The 21,230-nt window shown below is 38.6% G+C and overlaps 2 protein-coding genes and 1 pseudogene across 9 annotated transcripts in view; 2 read left to right on the forward strand and 1 right to left on the reverse strand.

Annotated features, from left to right (window-relative positions):
• Window positions 1-1,270: 1,270 nt before the first annotated feature.
• LOC139968621 (peptidyl-prolyl cis-trans isomerase-like) lies at window positions 1,271-10,559 on the forward strand. Its single transcript, XM_071972799.1, has 5 exons — window positions 1,271-1,464; window positions 6,911-6,941; window positions 7,390-7,575; window positions 8,546-8,621; window positions 9,813-10,559. Exons 1-5 carry the CDS (start codon window positions 1,402-1,404, stop codon window positions 9,943-9,945), a joined length of 489 nt encoding a protein of 162 aa, XP_071828900.1. The 5' UTR covers window positions 1,271-1,401; the 3' UTR covers window positions 9,946-10,559.
• An 8,678-nt stretch (window positions 10,560-19,237) lies between these two features.
• LOC139968622 (uncharacterized) overlaps window positions 19,238-21,230 on the forward strand; it is a 71,951-nt gene continuing 69,958 nt past the window's right edge. For 5 of the 8 annotated variants that reach the window (XM_071972800.1, XM_071972810.1, XM_071972806.1 and 2 more), the window contains exon 1: window positions 19,239-19,377. The gene's annotated coding sequence lies outside the window, so the exon portion shown is untranslated. Of the gene's footprint in view, window positions 19,482-21,230 lie in introns of all 8 variants that reach the window. The other 3 variants (XM_071972803.1, XM_071972809.1, XM_071972801.1) reach the window with 2 other exon arrangements.
• Window positions 20,283-20,358, reverse strand: LOC139969296 (U2 spliceosomal RNA; annotated as a pseudogene).

Here is a 21,230-nt window from a genome sequence, read left to right on the forward strand (position 1 = left end):
CGAAAATGCAGACGATGTGAAACCTTGTTCATGGGATTAATATTACACAAAAATATTACACAAAATATGTAGCTATAATGGCGATAAGCTACAATAAGCCAGGCGCGTAGCCAGGAATTTGCCAAGGGAGGGGCGAAACTAGATTCGGCATTGCAAACTATTTAAGCGTAGCGCCACCATAAGTTGGCGCGAAACGTACAAGAAAATTTTGGCTGAAAATGCCTCCCAGATCGCTGGAAATGGCACTTTCCAGGCCTTGTAAGTTGTATCTTAGCTTTTTCTCTTTTGAAAATACTAGCGATATCATAAAAACATTCAAACAAATTTTTAAAAATATGCTCAAGGGGGAGGGGGGGGCGGCTGTAAGCCCTAACCAAATAGAGCCACGACACTACTCTTTTTCCATATGAGTGGGGGGGGGGGGACATTTGATATTGCTTTTCCCACCCATCGAAATGTGGGGGGACGTGTCCCCCCGTCCCCCCTGGATTGACGCCCATGGCCAAAGGGGAGGGGACCCTTGTATCGCGGATGCTTCGCCAACCCTGTTATTGCCCGATAAAAAAACACTGAAATTTAGTTGGTAACCGTTCTAAAATTTCTTGTCCTGTTAGGCAGAAATTTCGGAGCCTACTTTTCCTCTTCCCACACGTACAACACAATAATCAAAGTTTCCTCCAACGTCTGCTAAAGTAGAGAAGTTTTCAACTTATAAGTCCAACTCTCGATAATTTGAAGGCGCAGATTCAGGAGTGTGTGTGGGCCGAGTGTATTTACCCTGACTTTCGATTCTTTTTTAAATTCTTTAATATTAGCAGACCTAACTTTTAACCCAACATATGCATCAGAATACACCATTTGACGACTAAAATTTTATTTTAGGTGGAGGGCAGGGACATACCCCGCTTGTAAAACTCTGGACTTGTGTCCCTTGTTCGGGACTATCATACATTCATGACACTGGCCAATGCGAATTTACCGTCACGATTGCTTGTGATGGTGATAACTGCAAAAGAACTCACCTCACTAGGGCTTTTATTTTTGGCGGGTTTTCAAATCTTGGCCTGTACCGCGCTGGGAAAAAATCGCTTCCCGGATGCATGCATATGGAGTGAACAGTTGCGAGCATGCTTGCATGCATGAAAGCGACAATATACAATGCAGCATGCATGGGCAACAAGAACTGGTTACTGGGCGGGCAGCTACATTGCACATGCGCACTAAATCTGTCAGCCACACCATGCGTGATGATACGTACATAGCTAGCTGCCTTGGCATTCAACATAACTTAACTACACTTTGCGTTACAGTTCAGGTTAGCAACTCAGATCAGTCCCGCGAGCCTCTTCTACATCCATCAAAATTGCTTCATCTCGGAAGTTCACACAGATTGCCTCCAAAATGACCCAAGTTTTCTTCGACATGAAGGCTGGTGGCCAACCTATAGGGAGGATTGTAATGAAGGTATCGACGACAAAAGTGTTACTTCCTCTATGGAATTTTCCTATGACGCTCACCTTATTAATGTCAGACAAAGAAGTTAGGCCAAATGTTAGGCGATTTAAGCATGGGTCATGCATGCAGTGACTCAATATTCAGGTTAGGCTATTGTTAGGCTTGAACCGTTTTGTATGTACCTAGCCTAGGCCTACGTTAATTAAGCCTAAGGAAGCTAGACTAGGCCCATGTGTTTCTTTTATTCGTGACCTATCATCAGTTTTCGGCCCAGTTTTCTGACGATTCTACATCACATCAATTGTATGAGAACAGCTTTTGCGTTGTAGGCCTAATTAAACATTAAGTTATAATTAGCCAAATACAGCCATTGGCATTTGGCTTAACAAGTGACATAACAAGATGTAGCCTAGGCCCAGCCTAACTTAAGATAATAATGGTGGATAGCCAAGGCTAAATAATCCCAACCAGTATTGATACTGAAGGCCATAAGTTCCTATGTATGTAAAGATGAGCTCATCATTGTTTCTTTGTAGTGTTAAAACCAAATAAATCTGCTGGCAATGAGGGTTTCTGGCCTTTGGTAGTTCATTAGGTTATTCTTACATATCCCACCCATTGACCTAGTACTGTATACTTTTAACTTGCCTTTCAATGAGGGAACTTTCCAGCTGAACTCAAAATATGCAAGTTTTCCCCGTGTGCAAACAAGGGGATCTAAATCAATTTTCAAGTACCCATCCAGTCTCAGTATTATCATGTTCCTAAAGTTTTTTAAGAAAAGACACTTCATGACAAACACAACACATATTTGTATTATGAAATTTTAATTTTTCCTCATAAAGTAAGTGATAAACAAAGTAAAACAATTCGCAAAATCATTAATAAAAAGCTAGGCCTACTATAGTGTCTCAAACAATTCCAAAGATCATTGGCAAAAAAACCTACGAAGGTAGCTTGGCTTCTGTAACATTGGGGCTTCTCTAGTACAAGGCATATACTTTACAGTAGCTAGTTGTGCGCGAGTCGTAAGCCTATACAGTACCTCACTGCACCTTAGAAACGCAATTACCCGGCACATTAATTAATAAGCCAAGTGTAGATTCTTTTAGAAATTGGCTAGATTTCAGCACGTCTGGAAAACCTTTGCGAACCTTCCAAACCAGGTTCGCGGGAAATCCCCGATGCTCGTGGGAAATCCAGCCTGGCTGAAGAAACAAAAATCGGGGGGGGGGGGGGGGGGAGAAAATGAAAAAAAAACCGAAGGGAATATAAGTTCATCTGTAAAAAACAAAAAGTAAAATTTTACAAGAAAAGTTTCATAAACAAAAGGGAAGTTATCAGAGAGCGAGCTCTCAATTTTAGTTGCAATACCAAGGAGTAATGATTTGATACTCACAAGGGCAATGCCAATGGCTATTTTCACTAAAATTAAAAAATAAATGTGTCACACGGACTTATTCACTTTACCGTATACAAAAAAAAGAATTAGTTGAGAAATTTCCAACTGTGTACGAAAAGTAAGGTGGTAGACTTTCAAATGTTACGAAAGATTGAGCAAAAAACTTTCTAAAAATTCACGCGAAACTGGCATATCGTGCTAAATGCAACTATGTCATGTTAAGAAGGCTCTAGTACACCCATTCATGAATATAGGACCACATCTTGTGTTTAGCGGGGAGAAAGGAAAGTATTTTCTAGAATTTCCAAAAATATGAAAACAATAACATCTTACCATAGGTAGTGTTCAACCGATTATGCATAACAGAAAATACCGATTACCGATTATTTTTTCCACAATCGTACCGATTCCGATTATTTGAAAATGAGAAAATATATACGAAATCGGCAATAAAGTTTGACAGAAACAATTATTGTTGTGATTTTCCTGTTTCCTTTTGCTTTGTTGTTATGCAAGGCTCTAAGGTATCATTTTGTATGTACCAAATTACCTTTTTTTTTTTTTTAAATTTCCAAAATACTGAAATATGACATCCTACCTAGTCAGTACTGTGCTAAGCAAATGGCCTAACCACCTCGACGTGAATGTCACCTGTTAATGGCTTGAAATGGGCTAAGAATAGTTACTCAAAATATCCATCTCAAAAAGTATCTCAGACAAACCATCCATTTCCAATCTTTACCAAAGTGTAAATTTTAATGACATATTACCTTCATTCTGACATTATTTTCTACTTATTTTCAGTATTGTACTGTTTATGAACAAATAGAAATGTTACTAACTTCAAGTTAAACATACCTATTCGTTACCTATTTAACTCCATTCAGGTTCAATTAGAAAATGTAAGCTTAGGCCAATCAAACTGAAAAGCAAATTGTACCATCGTAACTTGTTTAAAATTACTCTAAAATGTAATACCAGATTGATGTAAAGAAATAATAACAACTAGAAACTACTCCAATATAAAATATAACATTCCCTCTATAAGAAATATCACTTACAGTACCTTCCACACAAATGCCGATTTCCAGCAAATTGAAAGTTTGCTACTCATTTTTTTTTTTGCAAACCCATGGTTAGGCTACATTTCCCATTGACTTAGTGTGGTTGTTAGGCTAACATGTGGTCGAAGATTGCAGTTTCTGTGGATATTTTTAGTTTTTATTTGCGACACAACTAGAGCGAATAAACAGATGGCAAGGTTAGATTTCCATGCAGTTGACTTAGTGTGAAGTAAGGCTACCATGTGGTCGGAGATTTGTGAGGATTTTTAGGTTATTTTCGCTGGTACTGAAATTGCTTCGTGCTAGTTTACACGTTTAAACGTGTAAACGAACGAAACATCGTTTAAACGTTTAATAAAACCTTATGAACGTTTAAACGAAACTATGATATCGACTGAAAATTAAATTATTGGCAAAAATCGCGTATCCATTCCCGTGTTTATTTTGTCTACTACGCGAAATAACAACACAACTTACGATCAGTCGAATCATAAACCGCGAACGTAATCCTACTTTTGTCCCCCCACCCCCCCCCCGATGTATCCGGCGATATGAATGGCTTAAACTTGAACGCTGTTATCCTTTTGTGAAAACTTCCTGATTCGCGGCACAAGTGTACTTTATATCGAGTCGACAGCGGCGGCGCAGATAATCCAGTCAATGCATGTTCGATCGAAATGATTACAATCCCTGTCCATCACGTTGAACTCTCCGACCAGAAAATACCGGGTCGAATACTCGACTTGGTAATAGTTGTTCAAATACATGATCAAAGGAAATGTATCGATTGGAGATCTTAAAAAAAACTCTGAAAATCAGTAGAGAAATTACCAATTGTGTACAAAAAGTAAGTTGGTACACCTTTCAAATTTTACGAAAGATCCAGCAAAACACTTTCGAAAAATTCACGCGAAACTGGCAAATCGTGCTAAATGCAACTAATGTCATGTATACAAGGCTCTAGTACACCCATTTATGAATAAACCGTAAGACCACATCTGGTGTTAAGCGGGGGGGAAAAGAAAGTATTTTCTAGAATTTCCAAAAATACGGAAAAATAATGTCCTACCATAGTTAAGTGTATAGCAAATAGCCTAACCAACTCGTCTGTTACGGATCTCACGTAACTACAAAAACACAACCAATTGTATTTTGCGAACTTGACGTTTTCTACAAGAACATGGAGATAATGTTAAGCATTAGTTAATCATGCCGTGTGGCCTAAAACATATTTTATTACAAGGTTTACTTTCATAAAGATGACCATAGCTTGATATCTTGTGCTGCGTGTATTAACTGTGCCTCGTGTATCATGGGGAATACTCCATGAAACGTTTCTTGGAAACGTGCCAAAAATGTTAACAAGCAGGTGTTAGACGGGATGAGTGCGCAGTTTGTACCTGGGAAAATTCTGAGCACATATACAGTATCCTACCGTAGTATTTAAGTTAGGTTAAACCGTACTGCAGTTGTAAACTGATGTACGTTTAGTGCGCGCTATTCATTGTTAGGCATTCTAGAAACGGGGCTTTGCCGAACGTTTTTTGTTTCATAATATCGGAGGTTCTGTAAGTTAAACTTTTTAAAGATTGTAAGACAGATTAAATCTCTTTTCATTTTATAACATAATACAGCTACTCTAACTTGTCATTTAAAATTTTTCATCAGCTTCGTGACAATTTAAATTCAAAAAGTTGTCAGTATTTTGCATCCTCAACTGCGATTTTTTTTATCGCCAGACACGCAAAAAATTCCTTTTCCGGGGTCTTCGCCCCACCAGGGCCCTAGGGCGGTCCCCTGGACCCCACGCCTTTATGCTCGGCGTTTTCTCGCGATTTTCGCGAACGTTTAAACGAACGAAAAATCGGCCGTTTAAACGTTTAGGTCTTAAAACGAAAAGTCACAGCCCTACGTCGTGCAGGCCGTAATTTGCCACGGTAACTTCCCGGTGATTGTGCGCGACCCTGCCGCACTGCTTCAAATTTGATGCGAGATGTGAAAACTGTTTGCGCGATTCGCGCTGCAACTGCAATTCCTAGCTAAAGCAAACGCATGTCACAATTAATTTTACACAGACACCTGATATAACGAGGGCGATTTTCTTATATTTCTTTTTCGCACTCGTAATTGTGCTTGAGGAGGGCTTTTTAGCACTTGCGAGGGCGAATCGCCCATCGCCCCGTTTATTTCCGACCCTGTCAAAAACATTCGTTAATTCGCGAAATTGGTATTGCTGCTATGCTTACTGTGCCAAGAAATTTGAAGTCACTAACCACGAGGGAAGCAAAATCGGCGACCCTGGTAGCGTACTGTAAATTGATGAAAGTATACACTGTGAAAGACGTATAGAGGGTGTCTTATTTTAATATTGCGTAGTGAAAGAACAAACCTAATACATCAGTTGATATTTTCAACTTCCATATGTTTTTGAATAATGATATTTTCACCTTCCATGTGTTTTTGAATAATCGGTATGAAATAACTGGTATTCCACGTAATTTTTACCAATTCCGATTATGTTCCGATTATGCAATATTCGTACCGATTCCGATTAGGTTAATCGGTTGAACACTAACCATAGGTAGGTGTATAGCCTAAAACCACACTAAGTCAATGGGGAAATATAGCCTAACCATCTGTTCATGCGCTGAAATTGTGACGCAGTTATAAGATATCCATGGAATACTTTCATTATTGCTGTTATTTTCTATTGGCACCTGTTGCAACTATGATGTTAATTTTCAGTTGTATAGTAATGTAACAAGCAGGCGTGCCAAATTGTTCAGTAACAGAACTACTGTATAGTACATGTACAGTCACATTCAAACAATTCTTTTGCTAGCTGTCTTGTGACTGCTGCTCATGAAAGTTTGCGCTTGTGTTATGTAAAGCAGGAGTGATTTGGGAATGTAATTTTCACAAGAGGTATGTAACATTATTTTTGTTGTTGCTAACATTAAATATTGTCTTTTTCATATTTCATTAACAGTTGGAGGATGCAGTTGTGCCAAAAACAGTAGGTGAGCAACAGTTTATCAGTGTTTTTTTCTGTTACACTTTTTTTTAAATTTTTTATGTGGATGTCTGTTTATCTCTTTTCTCTGAGATTGCTTGCTAGCTAAGAAAACATCTAGTTGTCTTCAACTACTCAAATCATACAAAGGAATACCATTCTTATATGTACATTTACTTACTGTAAAAGAATACTTTTTTTCTAGATTCTTTGAAACCAATAAGGTTGTATTGTTGTCCTAAATGACATTTGCCGGTTTGAACTTGACAACACAGCTTTCTCAAATATAAAGGTTCCTGAAAAAAAACTGGCATGTTAAGCCTAGGTTGACCTAATGCTGCAGAAAATTTATAGTGATTGTATTAGGCAATCAACTTCAACCAACAGAAATTGCTCTGCATGAATCAAGTACTTGAGCAAAAATTAATGGCAAATTTTTTTTGTTTCTCCTTCAGATAATTTTGTACAGTTGTGTACTGGAGAAAAAGGCTTTGGATACAAGGGTAGTTGTTTCCATCGTGTCATCCCAGGTTTCATGTGTCAAGGTGGTGACTTCACCAAAGGCGATGGCACTGGCGGAAAGAGCATCTATGGAAACAAATTCGCAGATGAAAACTTTCAGTTGAAGCATAAGGGGAAAGGTATCATCAATAACTATGTACACTGTTTCTTCGTTAGTGAAATAATTCCTCTGAAGTACATTGGGCAAATTGCTGTAGTAATTATGCAAAGATGTTGACCAAATTTGGTGTACAGTGTGAATGTAATATTTTCAGTATTTTCTGAGAAACAAAATTCATAAGATTGAAATTTATATAAAAACTGTAGTGGCAGACTTGTTTCATGTTACAAGTATAAAGTTTATTCTAGTTGATGGGCTAGTCCAATTTAACTAACATAAATAATATCATGGAAATTATTTCAACTTAGGTTGAGATAGTTAAGCTGAACTTAAGACATGGGGTCAACAGGTCAGATCCCCCTCCCCACACACACCTCAGTGAGCACACTTAGGCTATTTATTTCATTCCTTTTGTCGATCAAATATGATTTGAGGTCCACAGGTCAATGAGTAAAATCTTTGTAAACACAATACCTCCTTCCACCCCCCCCCCCCCCCAATGTACACATTAGTGAACACACTAAGACTTTAATTCCTCTTGTTGATCAAATGTGTCCACAGGTAAAGAAATAGAGTCATTGTAAATACATTACCTCTGGAAGATAAGCTTAATTCAGTTGTTGCAAAGATCATTGAATATGTAGCAAGCATGAGCTTTTCCGCGAATTTGCGGAATATCCGCGATTTCTTTTCTACCACAGGACAAAAACTATTATCCTAACACACTGTAGCATACGCAAACTGGAACCTATACCGCAATTGTTGCAAAATTCCGTGATTTTTTTTTTACCCCAGGTTCATCCTTGATGTAGTCAAATTTATATTTTCCAAGGACTTAGGAATACAGGACTATGCCCATTGGTTGTCTGGTTTTAATGACAGTGGTATCATAGTAACAGGCATAGGGGTTTATAATGATACATATATAATATGTCTTAACATTACATTTGGCTCATGAGTATGTGTTTTTTTTTTTTCTGTTTCTGAAGGTATTCTCTCCATGGCAAATGCTGGCCCAAATACTAACGGCTCACAGTTCTTCATCTGTACAGCTAAGACGCCATGGTAATTTTATATTCTTGTTTGTCATTGCACATTGAAATTTTTGACGTTTTATGTGTTCGGTGTTTACGTAGATGGTTTTTTAGTTTGCGCCATTCTCATACCATGTATAGACCTCAGTAGAAATAATTTTGAACTAGGACAATCCGCTGTTTTTTTTTGTTTTTTTTAACCTTAAAAATTGCATATATACTACACCAATATTTAAAACTTCCAATCAACTCTGACCAAATTGACCTAAAAGGTACTTTTATGGGTATTTTAATACTCTGAATTATTCACAAGCTTTTGGGAATGTTTAATGAGAAAAGTTTGGAAAAGAGACAGTCAGTATGTAAAGAACTGCTGTTAAGTTATTATTGAAATTGATACATGAATGCCCAGTGTTGTACTATCTAACAATCTTGGTGTGAATGTACCAATGACATGCAATCCTAGATGCAAACCAAAGAATTCTCATTGAATTAAATGAAGTTGTTGTCATTTGAATGGAGATATATCAAGAAGTGTATTATTGTGGTGTAGTTTGCCTCAATAAAGAGATAGTAAATAGGCAACTCTTTCTCAACTTACTGCATCAATGGTTTGGGCTATTTTGGGCCAACCTATCTTTTTATAGAGCTCTATATGGTTATATAGATTGTTACAGCAACTGATGGTTTTCCTACTTAACATGAATATGATTAAAATCAGTTGGCACAATGTTCATTGAAAGTTATCTTACTGATTCCTAAATATCCGTCCTTCTGTTCTTCAATGAAATCGCTCCTCACATCAGAAGCACTCTTGAGCAGTACATACAACAGTTTCAACAAGAAATACGATGATACACCAAAAAAAAAAAAATTAGGACCCTAGCAGACTAACATGTGAAACCAACTTCTTAATTGCATTGATAGCAGAATCACCAAGTGTGTCTTAGTTTTTCTGGGTGGAAAATGTTTGCTTTTCAAGAGAGCTTCCAAACATGTTGCTATCTGGTGGTAGCTGTCTCTTGTGATTCAAGTTGATTATGTAATGTCTGTGTTTATCCAGATAAACAGAAAATTGTAAACATTGGACCTCAAAACAGATCGAACAAAGTCAGGGTATGGGGGGGGGGGGAGGCGGTCAGTGTGCAGTGTATTTTAAATTCCCATATCTTGTCAATTTCTTCCATTTTACCAAATGTTATATTTTCACTTCTTTTCCTAGGCTCGATGGCAAGCATGTGGTTTTTGGATGTGTCACCGATGGCATGGACGTCATAGACAAGATTGAAGGATATGGCTCGCAGAGTGGCAAGACCTCTAAAAAGATTGAAATTGCTAACTGTGGAAAGCTATAAATATGCAGTTACCTTGTTTATGAATCTAAACACTGCTGCACCGAATCTATCAATGGTTCAACACTTAGTGTACCTTGCTTGGAGGGGAATGAGGCAGGGTAGTAATTAAGGGGGAAAATGTTTTTCTCTTGAGGGGTGGGGGGGGGGTGTTTCTGTGTGTTTTGTGTATTGGCTTTTTGTGATACTATCAGATCACATCTGTAGTGTTTTCATATTTCAGAAGTAGCTGCAAAATGGCTAGAGGTGCCACTGCAGATATATTAGGTTATGTTCAAGATAGGTTTATTGCCCCTGAAAAATTTGACTGACTTTGCAACATTGAAGCCGTTGTTGAAGCTGCACCCTAAATTTAATCCATTCCAAATCCTTTTCTGAAATCATGAAATGTTTTGTGTAGCACAATAATAATACTTAACAAACTTTCTGTGTAAAGAAACAACACCAGCAAGCACTTAACACCATGAGATGCTTACTCCTGAAAGAAGTATTACTGTATTGAAATTTAATCAATGTTAAATGATATCAAATATCTCTTTTTGAAGAATGCACTGACTTGAAAGTCAATACTATCTTTGGCAAAGCTGGCTAAATAAAATTGATATGATCTCCCATTACTACAAATTTCTTCTTGTAATCTGTGCTACTTATTTTCCTTTCCCTGAAAATTTGGGGTTACTCCATCCATTGAGGTTTAAGAGGCCATTTAAGCATTTCCACAACAAGTTGTAAAAAGCACTCTTTTGTTTACTTGTCAATGGCTTTGCAATGGTGATGATATCTCTGTGTATGTGACAAATTTTATAATCATGCTAGCTTTAAGAAGCAACCCTTGGTTGAACTTCATACTTATGATGTAAATCAACCCTGGGAGAGTTTTGTGAAGAACGATTGCCATACGTTAAAGTCAAGACGTGTGAATTTTCGCAACCACGAAAAAAAACCCTGCAAAAACGTGTTTACCATTTGTCTACGCAAACCTTTTTAATTCAAGACACACTTCAGGTGCGTGACGTAGTGCAAATTGTACAGGTAGTGACGTGTGCAATACCGACAGAATAGATGTACCAAGCTGGTACTATTTTGAATTCACAAGGTTTTGTTTACAAAGGTGGTTGGCAATCACAGACTGGACATCGCTGTTGAAGGTTGGGGATGCAAGACTCCTGTTTTATGTGATCAGTGGAGAGGCAGCATTAAACTGGCGATGAATCCTCGCATGTATATCTAAGTAACCATGGGAAGCATTAATTGTCGACACCCCTGACTACACTCAAGCTGATTTGTTAGGTGAAAGTCAAGGTCACCAATGCCCAAACTCTGAAAAAAATTAATGTTGTTGGGTTAACCGTAGGTAGCGTGGAACAGGTACTAGCCCTCTAGTTTTGGTGAAGGTCATTTGAGGTCCAACTGTGACCTCAATCTCATAAACAAGCAGCTGCCAAGATTTTAGCATTGATGAACTATATACTTGCAGCATGGATGTCTCGATGGCTGTTGTTATTAGTAGAAGTCAAAGGTCATCTGAGGTTAACAGCAGTACAAAATCTGGAATACCATTCAAGCAATAGTACTTAGTTTTCTGTTAAATCAAGGCATTTGTCAACATCAATCAATGGGCTAAGCAAGAACCTAATACTGTTTCCCCTATATGGGAGAAGCAGAATGCAACTTCCACAAGTGTAAATCTGGAGAGTTCAACAACAAAAAGTCAGGGGGTGAGGGGAGGGGGGGGACAACTAAATTGTTGCCCGAAACTAGATCTTTAACAAAACATCTTAAATGTGAAAATGAAATTAACCTAAGTCCATGTAAATCTGGTTTACCAGTTCGGAAGATTTCTATTAAAATGTTTAGATCGCGCACTGATATGATACTCAAAGCCGTCTGTTGGCAGTTATGAGATAATCACGAATGCTGGTATACCTCACTGGTTTTATTGGTTACTTTCCTTAAAGCAGGCAAGTAACGTATGCAGTCAAGTTGGCATGTGTATGTGATGCCCTAGCGATACCTGAAGCTCCAAGAAAGGTAACCATTGCAGTTCTCTTATGTAGCTTCTCATGAGTACAAGAACCCTATTATTTTGGGTGGAGGGCAAAGGTCATTTGGGGTCAGCAGAAGGCAAAGTGTGAAAATCTCACAAATGCTTTATCTCCAGAACGTGAACATCAAAGGAGCCCATATTTGCATGGTATGATCGCCTTGTGTAGTGTAAAGGTTTTACACAATTTGATTTGGTTCATTTAAGGTTACCATGGATCAACATTTAAAATTTCTTGTAAATATGATATATCCAGGTAGGTTACTTAATTGGCTCTCATATTTTGCATGTGGCTTCCCTTATTGTTTTTTGTTATCAAAGGTCCCACTCTGTAAAGCCTTACCTGACAAACACAATATACCAAGATAGGCTACATAACATATCTCATATTTGGCGTGTCTTATAGTGAGTACAAGAAACCTATTAGTTTGGGTGGAGGTCAAAGGTCATTTGGGGTCTGCAGAGTTCCAAATGGTCAAATATCAAAAAGTACTTTTTCTTGAGAACTTAACCTTCAAAAGATATTATATATGCATGCCATGGTACATTACCCAAATGATAAGTGAAAAAGCGACACAATTTGGTTTATCTGAAAGCTTATTTAAGGTTTACAAAGTCAAACCCTACGAAGTTTCTCAAGGTCAGGTCTCAATGAAGATGTGAAACTTATGTAGATAACCTCCTTGCTGTTTTAGGTGAGCTGGTCAAATGTATTTAAAGACAAGTAACCGCTGGGATTGGTGCACACCATTGTATTATTACGACATTACATAGAATAACATACAATTACTGTATCTTGAGGAGTACTGCCACCTATTTACCTTAGTTATGGAAAGCAGCTTTGCGCCTTGTTTTTAACTCGAAATGAGATTTCAATTCATCAAGCTAAGATATATTCCTCTCGAAGAAAATAAGTAACATATTTAATGCACTATCGAGACACAGATACTTGATTCTATTAGTATAAAGCGCATGTAGAGCTCAAATTGGACATTTTTAACTGTTACTTTATTATTGAAATTTGCTTGTCAAACTCGGGAAGTTCGGTACATTGCTATACAAAACACCCAGATAGTTATGTGTAACACGCTGTCATAGATGACTTACAAAGCGTAACCTACTTTGCATATAAGAATCATGACTGAGATCACTATTTTCCGTAACCGCCGAGGCTATCTTCCGGCAAATGTGACTTTCGGGATCAAATTAAAAGGCGTCTTGGACTTTCTTGCCTACGTACTATTAATAACGTAGAGTTTACTGAAACAGTTTCTGTGAGTGCTATCCTCCCTTTGACACCAAATACCTTGATATCCTTTTCAAATGTGAGAACTGAAATATTTTGCCGTAGCTCACTGCCATTGCAATAAAGATCAAATACATTTTGTAACTTGCCCATAGAATGTTACATTGCCTCTATCGATCCTTAATTAGAGCCCTGGTGACAAATATACAAGGATTGTCAAAAACATTTAGAAATGTTTTCATTTTAGTGATTCTAAAGAAATTGGTATATTTTGGATCCATTTAGTAGTAATACAAATTCATTTTCAACATGACTCACTCGGTTATGAAACTTAACTTCTCCAAACACGGTGGGTATTTATTAGCATTCATCGATAATCCTATAATAATTTTTCCAGATGTATATTAGGTGCGTATCCAGGGGGGGCGTTGGGGGCGCGCGCCCCCCGGGTAAGGAAAAGAGGAGAGAAAAAAAAGAGAAGAAAAAAAGGGAAAAGGAGGGGGAAAAAAGAAAAGGAGGAGAGAAAGGAAGGGAAAAGAAAAAGAAAAAAGAGAGAAAAAGGAGAAAAGGAGGGAGTAGAAGAGAGCCAAGACCTCGGGAAGAGAAAGAGGAACAGTCATAGTTAAAGCGCTGATCCCTATTATATACACAGGGTAGCCAGTGACAGATCAAGGATTACGGAGGGGGTGTGCGCCTCACCCTACCCCTTACACCGACAATTCCATTTTTGACGTTTCCATTTTTCCTCTCTCACTAATGTATCTATATAAATACGGTCTATCATGATGCGTGTGTCTGTATGGACGCCTTAAACAATTGTACAAATTGTAGTACAATTGTGCTATATGGAACCAACTGTGGCTGGTCTTGAACTCGACCGAGTCGTCGGGGAACATGACGCATTTCGGGAAGGGGGCGACCGCCCCCTCCCCCCGAGCAAATTTTCTTTAAGACATCGCTAGTAATTTCAAAATAGACAATGCTTAGATGCAACTTACAAGGCCTGGGAAGTGTCATTTCCAGCGACCTGGGAGGCATTTTCGGCCAAAATTTTTCTTGTACAATTCGCGCCAACTCATGGTGGCGCTTCGCTTAGATAGTTTGCCTACAGGCTTCGCCCCTCCCTTGGCAATTACTCGCTACACGCCTGTTCGAATTTGTAAAGCAAAGAGCAGATATAACATCATATCAGTGAGCACTGGCGGATCCAAGGGGGGCCAAGGGGGGCCATGCCCCCCCCAAAGGTGAGCCAAAAAGTGTTGTCGAACATCCGCTAAATCATATGATTGGAAATTTAAAAAATCGAGAGGAATAGCAGTGCCGGTAGACTAGTGTAAACCTTTTCGTTTTCTGGTTTAAAATTAAATGCAGAGCTCCCAACTGACCCGCAATTCGCGGGAATTAGACCCGCATTCTAATACCCAAATCCGCTGACCCGCACAAGCGTCCGAAAAACCGCATTGTAATTGTCAAGTATACATAAAAAAAAATTGCATCATATCTTGACTTAGCAACCATCATTTCTTTAGCATTTAGCATAATAGAGTATAAAACCTCCTTTACAGCATCATTTGAACCTCAAATTAGCCTATATTTCTTTTCATTGGGGCGAGAAGCGAACATTTTCATGCCACGGGAAAGAATGAATTATCACCTACTATTCAATTTATTGATGTTACACACAAAAAAATGCATATTTCTCAGAAAATTTTGGGTGACAAAAACCTTTCTAAGTGCCACCATTTTACATGTAGGCATCACCATGATTCCAAAAAAATTCAAAAGGGGAGGGGGACACCCCCTCCCCTTATACCCCTCCCCCAGGACGGCGATTCGTGGCATGGACCAGCATTTGCCTTCTCAAGAGTTGGGAGCTATGTAAATGTATGAGCATGAGGATTTACAGTTTAACACCATTTTGCAGTTACAGGCTGGTTGTAAGAAAGTTATAACCTATGAGAAATCAAATTGTTTGAGAAAGATGATCTCAACTTTGTTTTATAAATATTTTAGAAAATTACACCTGGGAAACATGTTTTTTAGAAGTAAATTAACATCACCATTGTACACTTTTGTCGCACCAAATTACATCTGAGGGCATTCAGAAATAGAAAATATTTCATAGGGGAGGGGGGCACCCCCTCCCCTTTGACCCCTCCCCATATCACTCTAATGCCACTTTGGCCCCTCCCAAACAAAGGCCCTGGATCCGCCAGTGTCAGTGAGCATTGAAATGCATGTTCCACGATGAACAGCCTCAAAAAACTGTCTATGTGTGTATTCAAGGCGTAGGAGCCCAATTGGATTTGGGGCTGTAACGACTTGCCCGAAAAAGAGCCGAAATTTTTCGCGCGCGAGGCGCGCGTTCAACACATCGATGCCAATATCATATAAGCAAGCATCGGTCATTACATTGCATGGCATCGTGTACCTTACGGTCCGTGAAAGTTGCACAGTATACCGCTGGATGCTAATGTAAACAACCAAATGTCTTATGTAGATGGAGAAAAAGCATACAGATCCATTTATGTCAAAACTCCCTTTTACAGTAGTAATGTCGGCCAAGCTTAGAACTTTATTTTAATTACCAAGGAGATCATTTTTAAGCTATTCATTGCTATTTATTTTTCTTTCAGTAGGTGCCCGAAAAAAATGGGTAAAAATTTGGTTGCGGCGGGGGGGGGGGGGGCTGCAGCCCCCGCCTTCTACGGGACCTACGCCTATGTGTGTAGTGTTCGGTTTCGATATACCTGATATCGGAAATATCTGCTATTTTTCATTTCCTTCAACCAAGTTTTATAATAGCCATTATAAGAGGTTGCAATATTTCTACACCAATAAATTAACTGTGTCGGAATTTTCGAAAATTTCCTGACCAACATTTTTTCTATATTGGTTGTCCATAGATTGAATTTTGTGCAACATTATGGGTATGTTTTGAAGTGATTTAAGCCCATGAAATATTGGGCTTAAAACCTTGAAAAGTGGGGCTGTCAGATATTGTGGGCCGTGACGTAGAATCACCTACAAAAGCAATGATCCATAGGACATGCAATGAGGTCGAACATGATGAGTGACTGGTTACAATCTTCAAAAAGGTTATGGATGGAAAAAAACTTTTGGGAAATACTTGGTTCTCAGGCAAAAGTGTACATCTGGTTGGTCATTTTCAAGCCCGAGAAGTGCCATTTCCGGTGATCTGGGGGGTATCAAAACCAGAAATTTTCTTGTACGCTCCGCGCCAACCGATGGTGGCGCTCCGCTTAGATGGTAATTCGCGCCCCCCGGGTTAGAAAATCCTAGATACGCGCCTGTATATGGTCAGCAAACCTTCAGTTATAGAAAAGTTAAAATAATCAGCAGTTATTTTTAAGACGCTTAAGCGACAACAAATGTGGGAGAAACCTGTAAGGGCGTATGGATTACAACTTACACGTCTGGTCTGGTGACTTTCAATTCAACATTTCAACTCAAATTTGCAATCTTTGTTCAATTTAGAAAGATGGGTAAACCGTAGATTGCTCTTGAATGAAAAACCCACCTTACTATGACCCGGCCAGGTATCGAACCCGGAACCTCACGTTTGCTAAGCCTTATTGCTAAAAATGTCATCGCCTTTATCCACTCGGCCACAGCACCGGTTAATGATACAAACATTTGGTACGAAGTGAGCTCTTTAGCGGCTGATGTTTGGTAATGGACGTACAAAAATGTGGATAAAACTGTACTATACCCACCTTTCTGTGTCCAAATATGCTGCAAAGATCAAACTTTAATCCTTTCTGTTTGTACAACGTGCAACAAAATTGATCATCGATCCATTTCTACAAAATATTGCTTCTACTGCACGGTGACCGTGTAAATGAACATTTTGCAGAGAAAAAAGACGTGTAGCGTATTGAGATATGCATAACTCTTCTTTCAGTATTTTTTAAATTTTCAAAAGAATAAATCAGCATTTTAGAAGAGGTAATTCGAAAAAGTTCTGGTTTTGTGTTGACAAATGAATCAGCAAGTTTAACAATTTTATGAAAATTGCTATTTAATTGAACAATGCAAACAGTTTGACGCTTTTTCAGAACGGTCTGCACTGGAGGTGTTTTTCGATATAAAAGTTGACATTTTACATGAAACTTTCAGTTGTTTTTTATCTGAGGATTTCAACTACTTTATCTCAAATTTTCCTCTGCATTCTAAAATTTACGAATTTTTACATTACATTTTGACCTGTTCCTCGAAATTTTTCCACACATTCCTCAAACAAGTTTTTATTATTGCATGACGAAATATGGAGTTGTTTGTCATAAAATTTCGATTTCGTATCTTCAACATCTGTCTTTCATCTCCGACTTCTTTTTGAAAAAAAATCTTCACGGACTTTTCGACGAAGTTTCGAGAAGAACAGTGGACTCTTTTGACTGAATATGGGGTATATGAAACGACAAAAGATATTTGATTGAATGACACTTCTTTTTCTAATACAAAGGTTCCATCCGAATGATCTAGTAGGGCACCCCTCCCCAATAGGCGTACGAGGCAGACTGGTGGGGGGGGGGGCAGAATGCCCAAACATTTCAGGGGACTACAAATTAGAAGTTGGAAAATTCGGGCTGCCTCGGGACATTAATTAAATTTTAAAATTAAAAAAAAAAATGCGTAGGATTTAATACACGGCCGCTTGCCCGAATTTTCTGCGACTCTTGCCCAAATCATTCCCGATTCTCCCCCAAATCGTTCCTAATTCCTTCCCAAATCGTTCTCGATTCTTGCCCGATTGGTCAACGACTCGTGACTGAATATTTTGACTCATAATGACAACCGTACGTCGCGAGATAAAAGAGATTCCTAGCCTTTTTTTATATCCAAAATTGCAGGGGACTTAAAATTCGGCAAAATTTGTTGAAAAATTCGTACAACGTCGGGTCACTTACTTTTCTACTGTCAGTATTTCTTCATAAAGTATTGTTTAAAATCCCTGCACACTGCCCGTGTTTTAGTATACTAAGCTATAGTCTCCTTCGTAGATACAAAACCCCATCTCCATTTAACATTAATGAAAGCATCCACACAGAGATGGGCTTATTAGTAACCTTATTTAGAAGAAGAAAAGAAAAGTATTTCGGAAATTCTCATTTCCATGTGGAACAACCTTACAAACAGTGGCGTATTAAGCAGGGGGGGGGGCCTTCCCGGGTACCAGTCAGGGGCGCCATACCACAGCCCCAAGAAGTAAGTGGCAAAAGAGGAATGAGAATTTCTAAACATCCTAGTTCAAAGCTTTGTACCATTTTGCATCTAAGCCACGTTACATAAACACAAATTTTCCCCACTCTTACACCCCTCCCCCAGGACGGCACACCCTACACGGGGTAACAAAGGAAGGATCCGCCCCTCGGTGCCAACTATTCGATGTACGCCACTGCTTACAATTGACAATTTCAATAAAATCATACTCGCAACCGGCATCAGAATTTTTCATGCGGAACGTGAAGTAAGTTTCGAAAATTCTGGCAAAAACTTTCCGTCCACCCCCCAAATTGGAATGGTCCCGTACGCATATGCCCTACTCTCCACACTCTGTTCCTATGCATCTAATGAAGTGTCTCTTTACATCACCGCCCACACGGGTTGACAAAGGAAAGATCCGCCCGGGTGCCAACTTTTCTAGGTTCGCCTCTGCTTACAAATGACAATTTCAATAAAACATACTCGCAACCGGCATCAGAATGCTTCATGCGGCACGTGCAGTAAGTTTCGAAAATTCGAGGGAAGGTTTCAAAGTTCGGGCAAAAGCTTTCTGTCCATCCCCCAAATTGGGATGGTCCCGTACGCCTATGCCCTACTCTCCACACTCTGTCCCTATGCGTATTCGTTTATTGAAGTGCCCCTTTCCATATGAAGTATCTGTTCATGAAATGAAAATAAAATCGTGAAATCATTGTAATCAAAAGGAAAAGCGCCACCATCTGTACTCGCACTACTGACATTGCCAATATTAATATTTGGCCTTCCATGTGTTTCAAGTAGCGTAGGCAACCAGTCGTCTGCTAAAAATTTGATGAGGAAGGGATATGGGTTAGTGCTTGTTATATTTTGTGGAGCGTCGCATTTGAGTTCTAAAGGCAGTACATCATCTGATTCGTTGGTAAGTTGGCTCCTTTACCTCTTGTTAATTAAGAATTAAGCACGGATCCCGCTAAAACCAGTATTCGACACTCTTTTGATGGTTGAACCATCGGTCAGTTTGACGTAAGTAATAAGACCAACTTGGAGAATAGACATTTTTTTCACGCAGTGAACAATCTCAACGTAACGTTAGTAATGACAAGATTTTAGACATTAGTTTAGCCGGAAGTCTAAAGTAATCTAAAGTGAAGGCAAAAGGACCTGTAGAATATACATCATCAAAACTTACTAGACTGGCAGACAGTCGTTTATGTTAAGCCTCTAGAATCATACATTCGAAATGGTGATAGGCTGAAGCAATACTGTACATAATTAATAGGCCTGTAGTGTTATACCAACTCCTGGGTCAGTCAAAGTTAGGACTACGCTTTAACAGTGAAAAGTTTCATTATTACTCATCTTTTACCATGAAATTGTACAACATACTGTGGACAACAGCAACAGTTGTATCATATGGCCTGATACAGGCCTTTAAAGTGCCTTTCGTTTTGAGAACATTATATACTACTTACATTTTTTGCATCATGTAAAGTAATGCTTTCTCTAGCTACTTTTAAATGTCACCACTACATGCATGCTCACATGTATAGAATAAAAAGTAAAATAGATCTAATATTACCTAACAAATTCAAGACCCTTCAGGCCTTCATGCAGATTCTGGGCTGCCTATGAACGTGCTTGTCAGGAATAGTAACAACAAATTTGGTGGGTGGTCACCTTTTATAGAGGTACGTATGTCTTATGTACTTTTTTTTAAGGAAAAGTCGCCCAGGAAAGAACCTGGGCACGAAACCAAACTACCAAACGACTGATCCGCTCTCAGCCCCAGTCCCCTTGCATCGGGACTGTGACTTTGTGATCATCGTCGGGTGTGCATCACCATTCCCTCGAAAGGGAACAGATACTACACATGATCTTAGCCAAAAGGCCGAGAATGTATGTCTTATGTATAACCTTAGCCTGATTTAGGTTTTAACCATATTATGAATTTAAATATTTAAGTTTCAGACAATTTATACCTCCAGTATTTCCCTCTGAGTAGCTGGCTGTGACACTTTAAGTGCCTGACTTAAATGCACTCTATTATTCTTTTCTCATTGTTGACAAATCTTTTCTGCATCACTGGTTTTACTTTACTTTCAGTATTGAAGAGATTATATATGTAAGCTGCTACAATCCAAATCAGGATTTTTTCACAGGCAATGGTATGCTTTACAAATTCCAAGGATTTGGGGATTTTAAGCATTGAGTGTGTTGGGAAGGTCTTTAAATTTACTTCCATTCACAGACAGCTAATCACTGCTATATAACAGTGATAAACACTCTTGCCTTCATTGTTACTGAAAGTAAAGAAAGTTACACAATGATGGGTCCCATGTTAAAAATGAGAGTTCCACAGGCAGTGCTCTCCAATAGGCATATAGTTAGTACATTGGCCTCAAAATGAATACTAGTGTATGAAACTCAAGTGCAGTACTACTTAAGTATTAAATGTTGTAGAAAGATGTTACGAAAATTAGCAAAAATTTTAGCAACTCTGATTGAAACAAGAGCATGTTTGATTGTAGAGTGCTTAGGAATTTAATTTATGAATTTTATTTTTGACATGTACTTTATGCAACTTTGTGATAGGTGAAGGAGAAGGGAGGAGGGAGGAAGAGAAGGAGTGGAGGGGTGCCTAAAAGGTCCATCCCCATTTGCTAACTAAAATTAGTACTAGTGCAATAAATACAAACTATAATACATTCTAATTATAGTAATTTCAGCTCTGCAACTCTAGTCTGTTTTCTTAGTTATAAACATTTTAAAAAT

This window comes from Apostichopus japonicus, chromosome 6 (assembly GCF_037975245.1).
Source record: "Apostichopus japonicus isolate 1M-3 chromosome 6, ASM3797524v1, whole genome shotgun sequence".
In the NCBI taxonomy this organism is placed as follows: Eukaryota; Metazoa; Echinodermata; class Holothuroidea; order Aspidochirotida; family Stichopodidae; genus Apostichopus; species Apostichopus japonicus.